The sequence below is a fragment of the Mauremys reevesii genome, linkage group 9 (genome assembly GCF_016161935.1).
Source record: "Mauremys reevesii isolate NIE-2019 linkage group 9, ASM1616193v1, whole genome shotgun sequence".
Taxonomy (NCBI): domain Eukaryota; kingdom Metazoa; phylum Chordata; order Testudines; family Geoemydidae; genus Mauremys; species Mauremys reevesii.
In genome coordinates, this window is record NC_052631.1 from 17,372,979 (window position 1) to 17,385,366 (window position 12,388).

At 42.5% G+C, this 12,388-nt stretch overlaps 1 protein-coding gene across 1 annotated transcript in view; it reads left to right on the forward strand.

The window, feature by feature from the left end:
- Positions 1–6,683: 6,683 nt before the first annotated feature.
- WDR49 (WD repeat domain 49) overlaps positions 6,684–12,388 on the forward strand; it is a 64,478-nt gene continuing 58,773 nt past the window's right edge. The window contains exons 1-2 of the mRNA XM_039489196.1: positions 6,684–6,774; positions 7,092–7,308. Of these exons, the coding sequence (XP_039345130.1) occupies positions 7,150–7,308 (159 nt within the window). The 5' untranslated portion in view covers positions 6,684–6,774; positions 7,092–7,149. The remainder of the gene's footprint in view (positions 6,775–7,091; positions 7,309–12,388) is intronic.

Here is a 12,388-nt window from a genome sequence, read left to right on the forward strand (position 1 = left end):
AAAAATGTGTAACCTGTTTCCCTATAATTAAAGAATATACGCTAGATGTAAGAAGTAAAAGAAAATTATGTGCGTGCTTTAGGTCAATGGCATTTTAAATCACACCATTTAAAAAAAAAGGGGGGGGGAGCTTTCCTGTTTTCCATTTCAATCTGAGAGCAAACTTTTTTGAAATGTGTGATCCATTGTTAAACTTTGAGTAAGATACTAAGCCACACTTCTATTATTAAATCACAAAGACAAAACAAAGGACCCAAAAGTAGCCATTTGTTTAAAAAAAATATATATTAAAGGCAAGGTGCTGCAGTGGGATTACACTCATGTTGCTGACAAATTACACAGGTAATTTGTCAAATCTAGTTTAAATCTCAATTAAAGATAAAATATGTGACAGGCATCCTAGTGAGCATTTCTTTACGTCCCAACTGTGGCATCTAATTAACATTTATTTTTAAATTGCTGAGGCTGTTGAGAAACAGGGCTAGGTACACTGCTAATATTGGTTCAGGAAGGAAGCTTGCAGAACAATCCATAGCACTTCATTTTCTTTATTACTATCTTAAGCATTTAAAGTATGAGCACTGAATTACAATACTTTATTTTTATATATATGTGTGTGTGTCTCTATACACACACACACAGCTGACTTTGTTCAGCAAATGACATTCTGAAATGTATATTCATTTTACATGACAATTAGCTTTATTTGTACCCTTTCCCATGAAGAACAACTGTATTTAAAACTATCCTGTTTTAGGAAAGACAGGAGTTGTTTCTATCTTGCAGACAGCCAATGTTTCGGTAACTGCAAGTCTGTTAATGGTCTGTTAATGGTGGTGAGGGACACATTGTAGCTGATTTGCCTAGGGATTCAGGAGCCCTAGAATTGGTGTCCAAATGTTACATCAGTTAGGCTTTCTGGTGAATTTTTCAGCTGTTCCAATACACTGGACTGCTTGAGTCCAATCTGGTGATGCTTTAAATTCTTTATTGGTATCCAAAATAGTGAAGCTCCCTAATTGCATTGTGAGCTCCCTCTAAGGAACATCGCCAATAGCCAGGAATGATCAGTTCATATTGTCTAACCTGAACAAAACAACTGGTCTACTCCCTTAAGCCCTCAGTTTACCCATAAACAAATCTAGTGTTCTCCGTTGAACCATTGTTTTTTCCCTACAACAACCTCTACCCATGCTCAAGTAAGTGTTCTGATGCCTGGATCCAAAATCTGCATCAGTTCCAGTGGGACTTCATCTGCTGACTGGTCATGCTGAGGGATCTGCCTGACTCTAGCACTCCGGACCTTCAGCTACCACCACCACCACCTGGGACCCCCCAAACAATTCAAGCTTCACAAAGTGGTGAGAACCCTGCATGCTCGCGCGCACGCTCTCTCTCAGTATAGCCTTCTGACCCTGACTTGTGTGATCAGTTATAGTTTTCTAAACCTGACTTTTATAATCCAATATAAGTTGGATTTACTATTATAACTGTTTTGTTTGTTTGGCTCCCCTATGGTTATTACCCGGCAATAAACTTTCATAGTTAAGTTGGTTGCTTCTCTCTTTCCCTCCTCGCCCCTGTGGGTGTTTTTTTTGGTTTCCTCATTCGCTCTGCAGCAACACTCCTCGTACCTAAGGAAAAGATCCCTTCAGCGCCCAAAAATCCTGTGGCGTTTGCTCATCAAGTGGGTTAGTACCAGAATAATTGTAACGTAAAAGTGGGGATAGAGACGTGGTGAACCTTGGACATATGAGGGTGGCAGCTTGGAGGTGCTATTCGACCCAGCCTGCTCAGGCGTGCTCTATTCTGGTGTGGTGCCACTGGCATATGAGGGGGGACAGCTTGGAAATCCTGCTCGACCCAGCCTACTGAGTCCAGGGACATAAAAGAGGTCAGCTTGGGAGTGCTGATTAACCCAGTCCTCTCAGACGCGCTCTGTTAATGTGTGTGTTTGTCTGATTCTGGGGCTGGAAGAACCCAGTCCTGGGGAACCTAGGTCCTGCAGGATAGCTCCATTGGGAGAGAACTTGCAGCAGGGAAAAGTAGAGCTCCGTATGAGAACACATGTGACACAAGCAGTACATTGATAGAATTACAGAACCCCATTTCCCCCCCTCCACCCCAGAAGAGTAACCCTAATAAATGAGCATACCCCAGACTAACGGGCATATCTGGTAAGGCTTTTCCTACATATCGGGGAAATATTCCTTTTGTATTTAATGATCTGAAAGAAATTGTCTGTTGTTCATTTTACAGGGATGATCGCACATGTATGTTCCACATAGAACCACTGTCAAAATAAGGCTTTGATTTATGAGGCCACTGCTTTCCATTTTAGCTTCATGAACCTTTGACTCTTTTTTTTAATCAGCTAGACAGAAACAGATCACAAATCTAAGGCTTAGAAAAAGGATATAAATGACCAAATTTTAAAGGGACAAGGTGGGTAGGTAATATTTATTAAACCACCACCTGTTGGTGAAAAAGAGACACATTTTCAAGCCATATAGACTTCTTCAGATCTGGGAAAGGTACTTTGTGTCAGCTGAATACAAGGTGGCACAAATTGTTTAGCATAAATGATTAACATGTATTTTAAGGTGAAGTGGCTTGTTAACAACACTGGAGTCATAGGACAAAAAAGGGGAGTTGTTGAGTACAGATTATTGTAATAAGCCATAAATCTAGTGTCTTTATAAAGACCATAATTTTTAGTATCTGGCAAAGTAATGAATTTAAGCTCCCGGGCTTGTCTTCGAAGATGTTTTGTAGGTTTCCTTTGAGAACGAGGATTGAGAAGTCGGCTACAGAGTGATAGTTTTGTGAAAAGTGTTTGCCCATGCGTGACATGTTTTTGTCTTTTATCATTTTTCTGTGCGAGTTCATTTGAGAGCATAGTGGTGGTCAGGTTTCACCAACATAGTTGTTATTGGGGCATGTGGTGCACCGGATAAGGTACACCACTTGTGATAGGCGTGTGTAGGATCTTGAAAGGTGTGTTGTGGGGGGTGGAACTGATCATGTAGCAGTGAAGACTTGTCTGCAGGTTTTGCATCTGTTCTGGCAGGGTCTGCTGCCAGTTTGAGTTTGTGAGTACTGATCAGTGGGGAGGATGTTTCTGATGATGAGGTTGGGTGTCCAGGGGTGGGGGTATTGAAGTCCAGAAGAGGGGTGTTGGGAAAGATTTCTTTCAGAATATATGGTTCCCATCAACTGTTAACTGTTTAATATGGGTCCCAATGTGTGAGGGTAGGTGACAACTAGGGGTGTGTGGTTGGAGGGAGGTTGTCTCTTTCACCAACAGAAGTTGGTCCAAAAAAAGATATTACCTCCCCCACCTTGTATCTCTAATCTCTCTTGGGACCAAGATAGGTACTGCAAACAAATTTTAAAGGGAATTTTAAGGGAGGTGGAATTACAGTGTCCAAGATAGATTAGGTCTAGATTAATCTCTGATGTTTGCTGCAATAATCTTTTCTCCCCAACCCAGGGGTGATGGAGTTGGGGCCAGCCTGACATCATCCTTCCCTAGGTGTTCTGCAGGGTAGGATAAATTAACTTTCTACTTGGATCTTTGTAGGAGCCCCTTCTGGGGAAGTGGCCCAAACTACGTATCAATGTTTCTCATCAGTCTGGCCCCACCTTACTGTGGGCAATGATTGCTGGCTCTGGTCTCTCCAGCAGAGGGGGTTACAGGTGATTTGCTCTCTTGACCAGTTTACCCTGTGACGGGATTCCAAACTGGCTTCTGCCAGTGAAACTCAAGGAGTTATCAAGCCCTGCATGTTTGTATCTATAGGTTCTGCCATGCTTTTATTTGGGTATATCGTTTTCCCTCTCATTCCCTTTTCCTTAGCAGAAGCTGCTGTCAAAATAGGCCATTAGAAGAGGTGTAGGAGGAGCAGACCTCCCTTCCATGTCCAACCACAGCAGCTGTGTGATGCCTCTGAGCACCTCCCACTGATGGTGAGTTTTCAGGACCCTACTTTTTTAACACCTCACATTTTTACTAGGACAGAGCAGAGAGAATATAGTTGAATCCTCTGCCCAAATGTAGAGGCAAAACTAAAAAGGTAAAACAATAGGCGTTGCAAATAAATCTAGCTACATTCTCACAAAATAGAAGAGAAGGTAAGATAGGGTTTACATGATTGCTGGAAGGAAAAGAAAAGTAATAGCTATATTTCCATACACTCAAGTAGGGACTTAAAGAAATCCCCATGCCTGGGAGGTACACTGAGATCAGGCAAAGGTGACTGTAATCTGGCTACCGTGCTCTCTACAGGAAAGAAAGAGGGCACTATGGAGGATTTAAAGGGACACTTCCAGGTTAAATTTGACCCTGAACTTCAGTTAGGTGAGCATAATCTTCTCCAAAACTAATGGGAATAGTTACATTGTTTTGTTTAGTTCCAACAAAGACAATTTTTAATAAACCGAAATGCTCCATCACTAGACCAGATTCTCAGATAGCATAAATCAGCTACATCTAGTTCTGCAGGTTTAGACCAGCTGAATATCTGGCCCATTGTTCTAATGCATGAAAACTTGAGTGGAAGTGATAAGTGTAGTACAAACTAATTTTAATATCATAAAATGAAGTTATATTATTAATATTAATATATCCTTATTTTCCATGTCCAAGATAAGAGAAATGCACAAAACAGTATCAGCAAAGCAAAAGAAACTAGATGTTTAAATTTCTTTCTGTTTTAAATGACTAGTTATGGGATTTAGGAGCTAGGAAAGGAAATGTCCTTTTAATTATTCATAATTGGTATTTCAAAGGAATATACAGTAGTTCCACTCTTCCAATAACCATGTTTGTGCTTTCTTCAACCCAGCCACTTACAGCTGGAACACTCTCCCTGAACTAATCAGTAAGAGCCCTACCACTTTCTCCTTCACATCCCTTCTGAAGATCTGTTTTCTGCCTGATGCCTGCAAGAAAACACACAGTTAGACTAACACCCACTTGACAAAAGTCAACGTACAGGTCTGTCGCAACTTACGCGCATTTAACATGCGCGATTTCAGCTTTACGCTGAAGGGCTGGAGTCCGGGGGGCGTGGCCTCAAGTGGAAGAGGCGTGGCCTCAAGATTTAAAGGTCCTGGGGCACCAGTTGTGGCTGGGAGTCCCAGGGCCTTTAAAGCACCCAGGGGGCTCCCAGCTGCAGAGGTGGCTGGTAGCCCCTGGGGCAAACTAAAGGGCCCGAGGCTCCAGCCACTGTGGAGCTCTGGGCCCTTTAAATGCCAGCCCCAACCCAGCTGCCAAAACTGCGGGCCAGCATTTAAAGGGCTCCTCCGGGCTCCCCCCAGCGGCGGGAAGCCCGGCAGAGCCCTTTAAATCCCTCCCGCAGCTCCAGCGGCCAGGTCGGGGTGGCATTTAAAGGGCTCCTCTGGGCTCTCCACAGCAGCGGGAGCCTGGAGGAGCCCTTTAAATGCCACCCCAGCCCGGCCGCCGGAGCTGCGGGCGGGATTTAAAGGGCTTGGGGATATAATTTTCAGTATACGCGGTTTTCACTTTATGCAATAACTGCAGAACGGAACCCCCGCGTAAGATAAGACTTGCCTGTAATTACAAACAAACAAACCCATAGCAAGTGTGTGTGTGTGTGTGTGTGTACATATATATAATATATATATAAATGGTGTATATTTGATTTTCTCCTTCTTCCCAATCCTGCATATGTTGCTTGTCTGCTCCATCACCAATCCTGCAAAACATATGCATGCAAGAAACTTTTCTTACCATTCATGGACAAGTGTTGGCAGGGCTGAGGCCTCATAAAGTAGACCTCCGGCAGTAAGTCTCAGAGCTGAGCTTGACTGACTCAGGTGTGCAGAGCTCACATGATGGGGCTAAAAATATCAGTGTAAACATTTGGGCTCAGGCTGGAACCTGGGCTCTGAAGCCCCAGTCAGACCCTAGGCTCCAGGCCAAGCCCAAATATCGACACTTATTTTTAGTCCAATAGTGTGAGCCCTGGACGTCCGTTGACCTGGGTTCTGAGACTTGCTGCCTCTTTTGGGGGGGAGGGGTCAAAAAGGGGGCAGGCTTGCAGTCTAGACATACCCATAGACTGCACACTCTTTAGGGCAGGGGAACCTGGTCTACCTTTGTGCTTATACAGCACCTTGCACATGGGGATCCGATCCTGATATGGGTCTCTGAGCACTACTGTAATATAATTATGATCTAAATCCAAACAGGATAAAAGGTCAAATCTTTCCCACCCTTTTTGCCAAATTGCATCATTTATTACCTGGTGAAACTTCATTGAAATCAATAAGATTGTGCCTGGCAGTGGGTACAATGAGGATTGGCACGTCGGACTCCAAATCTGCAGTTTACTGTGATGTAAAAGCTGGTTCACTTAAAACAAATCTTATTCGGTAGTATGCAAAAAAGGTCACTTCTAAAGGAGGGCTTTGTAGTATATTTGATTAAATGGTGCCATTGCCATTCCTTTATAACTATCCTGTACATCTAGTTATGCTTGCAAATAGCCCTCTTATGCAAACACCTCCATTTTGACCAATAACCAGAGGAGAGAAGGGAGGGAAGCTTAGCCAGCTTTGTATACGTTGCCAGGAAACATTTGTAAGCACCAAGAACAAGAAAAGCAGAGGACTCTGTACGTTCCTTTAGTTTAAACTCTTTATTCGAGAGTAAAAATAGTTGTAGAGCTTACCAAAGTGTTCTGCAAAAATAATGGGGTTATAATCACATCCAATCACAACATTAAATATCACATTAACAACGACAAGGTAAGTAAAATGGATTTTAAATAGCTGACTTTCTAATGCATATTTAGATAGCAAATAGAAATGTTTGTACACTTGCTTTCTGTATTAGTTAGTTGCAATCAAAGGAAGCCAGGTACACTGTACCTTTAATAAATAGAATGTTGGAGAGTATCTTTAATGGTTTGGTATGTTATGAAATAAAATTCAAAGTCAAGAGTTAAAAATGTTTTTATTGTTTAATTTAAATTGATCTTTTCCCGCTTGATATATGTTGTCTCAGAATTTGAACTATTGGATTTCTACAAAAAAAAATTTTTTTTTTAAAATTCTTCTTAAAGGACAAGAACTGAGTCAAATATGACCCTATGTGCCAGAAGATTTTAAAGTGAATCAAGCATGAACTACACACATCTTTCACTTACTGACTCCCAGCCCAGTGCTGGGTGTCTGACCTCAGACAGAACAGAAGACACTGCAGCAATGAAAAATGTTATGGAACAACTTGAAAACAGACTAAGTATTTATGATTTTATGAAAATGCAGGAGATTTTTATGGTAAGTGAATTTCCTAATTAAAATATTAATTGAAAGGATTTTGAGTTGCTTATTAAGGAAATATAGAAAGCATTATCAATTATGCTTATATTGTCATATGGTATCAAGAAAAGGTGGGTCTGTGTCTGCATAAGGAAATATAGGATGTAGAAACAGACAAAATTCTCTTAGGTGTGAATCCAAGATTAGGACAAGAAGCGATGGGCTTAAAATGCAGCAAGGGAGATTTAGGTTGGACATTAGGAAAAGTTTCCTAACTGTCAGGGTGGTTACACACTGGATAAAATTGCCTAGGGAGGTTGTGGAATCTCACTGGAGACTTTTAAGAGCAGGTTAGACAAACACCTGTCAGGAATGGTCTAGATCAGTAGTTCTCAAACTAGGGTTGCCGCTTGTTCAGGGAAAGCCCCTGGCGGGCTGGGCCGGTTTGTTTACCTGCCGCATCGGCAGGTTTGGCCAATTGTGGCTCCCACTGACTGCGGTTCACCACTCCAGGGCAATGAGGGCTGCGGGAAGGGCGGCCAACATGTCCCTCAGCCCGTGCTGCTTTCTGCAGCCCCCATTGGCCTGGAGTGGCAAACCACGGGCAGTGGGAGCCGCAATCGGCCGAACCTGCCGATGCGGCAGGTAAACAAACTGGCCCAGCCTGTCAGGGGCTTTCCCTGAACAAGCGGCGGACAAGCTTTGAGAACCACTGGTCTAGATAATACTTAGTCCTGCCACGAGTGCAGGGGACTGGACTAGATGACCTCTCAAGGTCCCTTCCAGTCCTATGATTCTATTATTAGAAATACTAGTCAAATGAAAAACAAACAAACAACAACAAAAAGAGTAATCAGGAATAATCTCACTGCCTAAAAGTGAGGCAACCAAAGAAAGGTTTGTCTTTTTTCTTTCCCAGGAGTGGCTTTAAATAAAACTCCCGTACGTATTCAACATGACACAATACAACCCTAGCTTTAGGCAAACAAGGTGCCATTGACCTAGCACTGCTTTTCAGGAAGCCATGCTACTTATCTGTGCAGCCATGACTCAGGCAAATACTGACCACAATTAGAGATGAGCCAAAATCAGAAACTTAGATGATTTTGAACCTCTTCCAGTTTCAGGCAGATTCTGTGGCTCAGACTTAAATTCCTAGATTAGAACCCACCCCATCTGTTTTGGTGCTGTATAGGATCTAGGGGAGAAAGGGGCCTGTTGTCTGGTTGAGAAGCAGCCAAAATACCACGAGTAAATGGTGGAAATCATATGAAAATAGCTGATCTCATGAGATTTCTGCCCATTTGGAGCGGAAATGTCACAAAAACATCTTGTGATTTTGGGAATCATGTCATTGGAATCTTAATTTGCTCCTAAATCTGAGACCTGTAGGCCGGGGGGTAAATTCTGATGTCAGTTACACCAGCGTAAAATTGGAGTATCTCCACTGACTATGGCCTCAGGATTTACAGTTTCTCCAGATTATGCCTGTGTAAATTAAATCAGAATCTGACCCACTTCCTTTTCAGTCTGTCTCTAATCATGACATCTGTTGTTGGAGTGCAGTGGGCAAAACATTTCCATGAAAAATAATGACATTTGCAGGGGCCCAGTTCAGAGTTCCAACTTAGATTCAGTGTTTTCCTGTCCTCAGACAGAATAGCTTTTCTTGATGGTAAATATGTTCTCTTAGGTGGGCAGCCCTATTAACAGTTGCCATCAATAATCTCCACAGGAGCTGCATTCATAAAGCAGAGTCTTAGGGCTTGTCAACATGGTGCGGGAAAGTGCTCTACAGGGGTGTGATTTTTAGAGCTCTCTAACTGCCTCATGTAGACCCTGCTGGCATGTTCTTTTCATTACCTTTTAACGTGCGCCAGCAGGGTCTACATGGGCAAGTTAGAGCACTCTACAAATCAATCTCCTGTAGAGTGCTTCACTGCATCATGTAGACAAGTCCTTACGTAAAACATGGGCTGCATCCATGAAGCAGTGAAGGGGGGATGTCACCCTGCTCCAGCTCTGCAAGGGTTAAAAGTCAGCCCTGGGAGATGACCCGGGCTGAGAGTCAATCGGAGAAGGCTGGGAGGCAGCCAATCAGGGCTTGCCAAGCCAGTATAAAAATGGGCAGACCAGAAGGGGCAGTCAGTATCTCTCTAGCTTTTGAGAGAGATGGACTTAGCTGCCTGAAGAAGCAAAGAGTATCTTGGACAGAGCAGTGCTGGAGAAGGGGCAGGCTGAGCTCGGGAGCTCAGGCCTGGTGACCTCCCAGGCTGAGGTCTGACAGGAAGGCTTAAGGAGGTACTGGGGTTGAGGGAAAGGCAGCAGATCCAAACTCCCTTGCTGCTGATGAGTGGCCAATTCAGACTGCAGTTTGCCCCTGAGGGAAGGGGCTAGATAAGGACTAGTAGTGGGTCACTGAGGCAAGATGGGCTTAGGGGATTGGAATGCTCGACCGGTTACAAGCAGACACAGAATTAGGAATGGGTGGTCTTGTGCCTTAAAGCACTGGATTGGGATTTTGAAAATCTGGGGTTTATTCTTGGTTCTGAGAGACTTAATTATTAAGGTACTCAGATACGATAACTATGAGGAGTGGAGTGGGAGATAAAGTGCTCAGATAGATGAAGTGACAAAGTAGCCCAAAGAAGAGAGCCCTATGACACTGCAAAAGGAAAAATACCTGTTTTTTTGTTTGTTTGTTTGGGGGAGGGGGTGGGAAGGTACAGTATAATTCTCCTTTCACTTGCAGTGGTGTATATCTGGAGTAACTCTGGTGAAGTTGTCAGGGATATAGCAGAGTGAAACTGGTTTAAATGAGAGGAGATTCAGGCCTGATAGCTTTATAAGAATAGCCAAAATGTTCTAAACCTACTTGAATAGGCCTCTGTGAAACCTAAGCGCTGAAGAAAAAAAAATCTGAACTGAGTCTTACTTACAGTTTATATACTGCTGTGAGTAATGGATGTTTTCAGGTAAACTATTCCTGCACCCAATTCATTTGCACAGAAATGTTTCCTGTCACTCAATATCTAACTAAGAAATACAGAGGTGATCTGAGTTGACTTTTCAGAGCAGAAATATGTTTTGCCCACTTCATTAGATTGTAGATTTTGGCACAACAGAACTTTATTTTATGAAATTCAAGCAATAATATCACCTGAAGATGAAACTGAGGATCAACCTGTTGATCCCTCTTCTGTGTGGAGGAACTTCTCATGAACATGGAAGCAACACTGCTGTAATTTCCTGCCAAGATACAGTACAATAAATACGGAAGCAGCAGGCATTAGCAGAATAACACCCAGGGAAGGTACAGCTGAGGCAGAGGAAGCTATTGTAATCACGTACTTCATTAGACCCAAATTAAATCACCTGCCTGACACAATGGAATAATTAGATCTCAAAAACTCTATCTGACCAACCATCGCTTATTGAGATGTCAAGTATTATGGGTGACCTCACACTAGTGCTTCATCTGCAAGGACGTTGAGCCCAGCAGGACATGCTCAGTGATCGCACTAGGTGCTTTACAGGGATTAAAAGAACTTCTCTGCTATTGCTCTTCATTTGCCAATATCGACACACACAATAAGATAACACTTTAAACTGTGCATAGCTACCATTTCCCCCAATGCAGACAATAAATTGCACGTACAAAATGCAAGACAGACAGACAAGGATCAAGTACAAACATCTCGACAGATCAGAGAGCCTTTATTTAGTGATTGCAACACAAAATCATTGGTTTTAGCTTCACATGATATAAAGTTGCCTCTGAGTGTAGTTTTTGCTTTTAAGGCAAAAAAGCACTTGTGGCCTTTGGGTCTTAATGTTCCGGGCAGATGGACTAGACTGCATTTGGATCCCCTTCCTGTCTATAGCTGTGCTGTGCTAGGCAATAGCTTTACCTCAGGGGTATAATTTTTAGTGCAGGCTTCATATTTGTTTCCAGTTGCCCTGCTTTTGTGGCCTTCGAGACTGCTTAAAATGGATGGAGTTCATTTTGTGCAACATACACCTGCAAACTACCATTTATTTTCATAGCTGCAGTCACTGGGTTTCCTTTTGTGTGCGTTCAGCCTAAGAACCACAATTTCTATTTCTCTCCAGACTATCAGTCACTGTCCTTTGAGCCTAATTTTGGGAACAAATGGAATGGTGCGTCACCTAACATGCTTAAGATACATGGACTTTACTATGGGTATGGTCCAGCTGCAACCAACCATCGCTTGTTTACCTCCAAGCTATCTGTCACTTTGAATCACATTTCCGGAACACAATTTGTAGAGGGTTGCAATTTGCTGAGTCGCCTTTAGTAAGTCTAATTGTGTAATTTTATATCTATCTAAAAACAGGCTTTAGATAAGTCTTTTCTGAGAGTCTTTTGAGTGATATGGAAGCAAATTTCAACCAAATTAAATTTTGTTTGATAAATTATACTCTCAAATGCATTCACTCAATTATTAGTACTACTGGCCACTCATATTCATCAACATAACTTGTAGGAAACAATTACATAAAATGAAGATGAACACATTAGCTTTTACATTTATATTCTCCTCCCATCTGAATCCCCCAAAATAGTCTCTTGTTTGACTCTCTAGGTCAGTGGTTCTCAAACTGTGGGGATCCCAAAATGAATCGCAACCCCATTTTAATGGGGTCACACAGCCAGCGTTAGACTTGCTGGGACCCAGGGCTGAAGCTGAAGCCCAAGCTCCACCCCCACCCAGGACAGTGGGGTTTGGGATGCGACCCTCTCTCCCCTGACCTAGGGCATCAGGGGGTCACAGCGCAATGAAGTTTGAGGCAATCTTGCCTTATTGCCCGTTTCCAGTATTACATAGGTTTGTATTGTACATCAATTCATTTTTATACAAAAAATATAGGATTCAAACCTAGTTTCCACTAAAATCTATTGGAATATTGCTACTGTGGAAACAGGATAAGACCCCAGGTTTCTAATTCATATTCCAGTATGTGCACAAATAGGTGGTGCTGGTAGATGCACCAATTGTTAAGATTGCAAGACACTTTTCATTATAAGACCCTGTTTTCAGTTGTTTATAACTTTTTTTCCCAAACTTTAACTGAT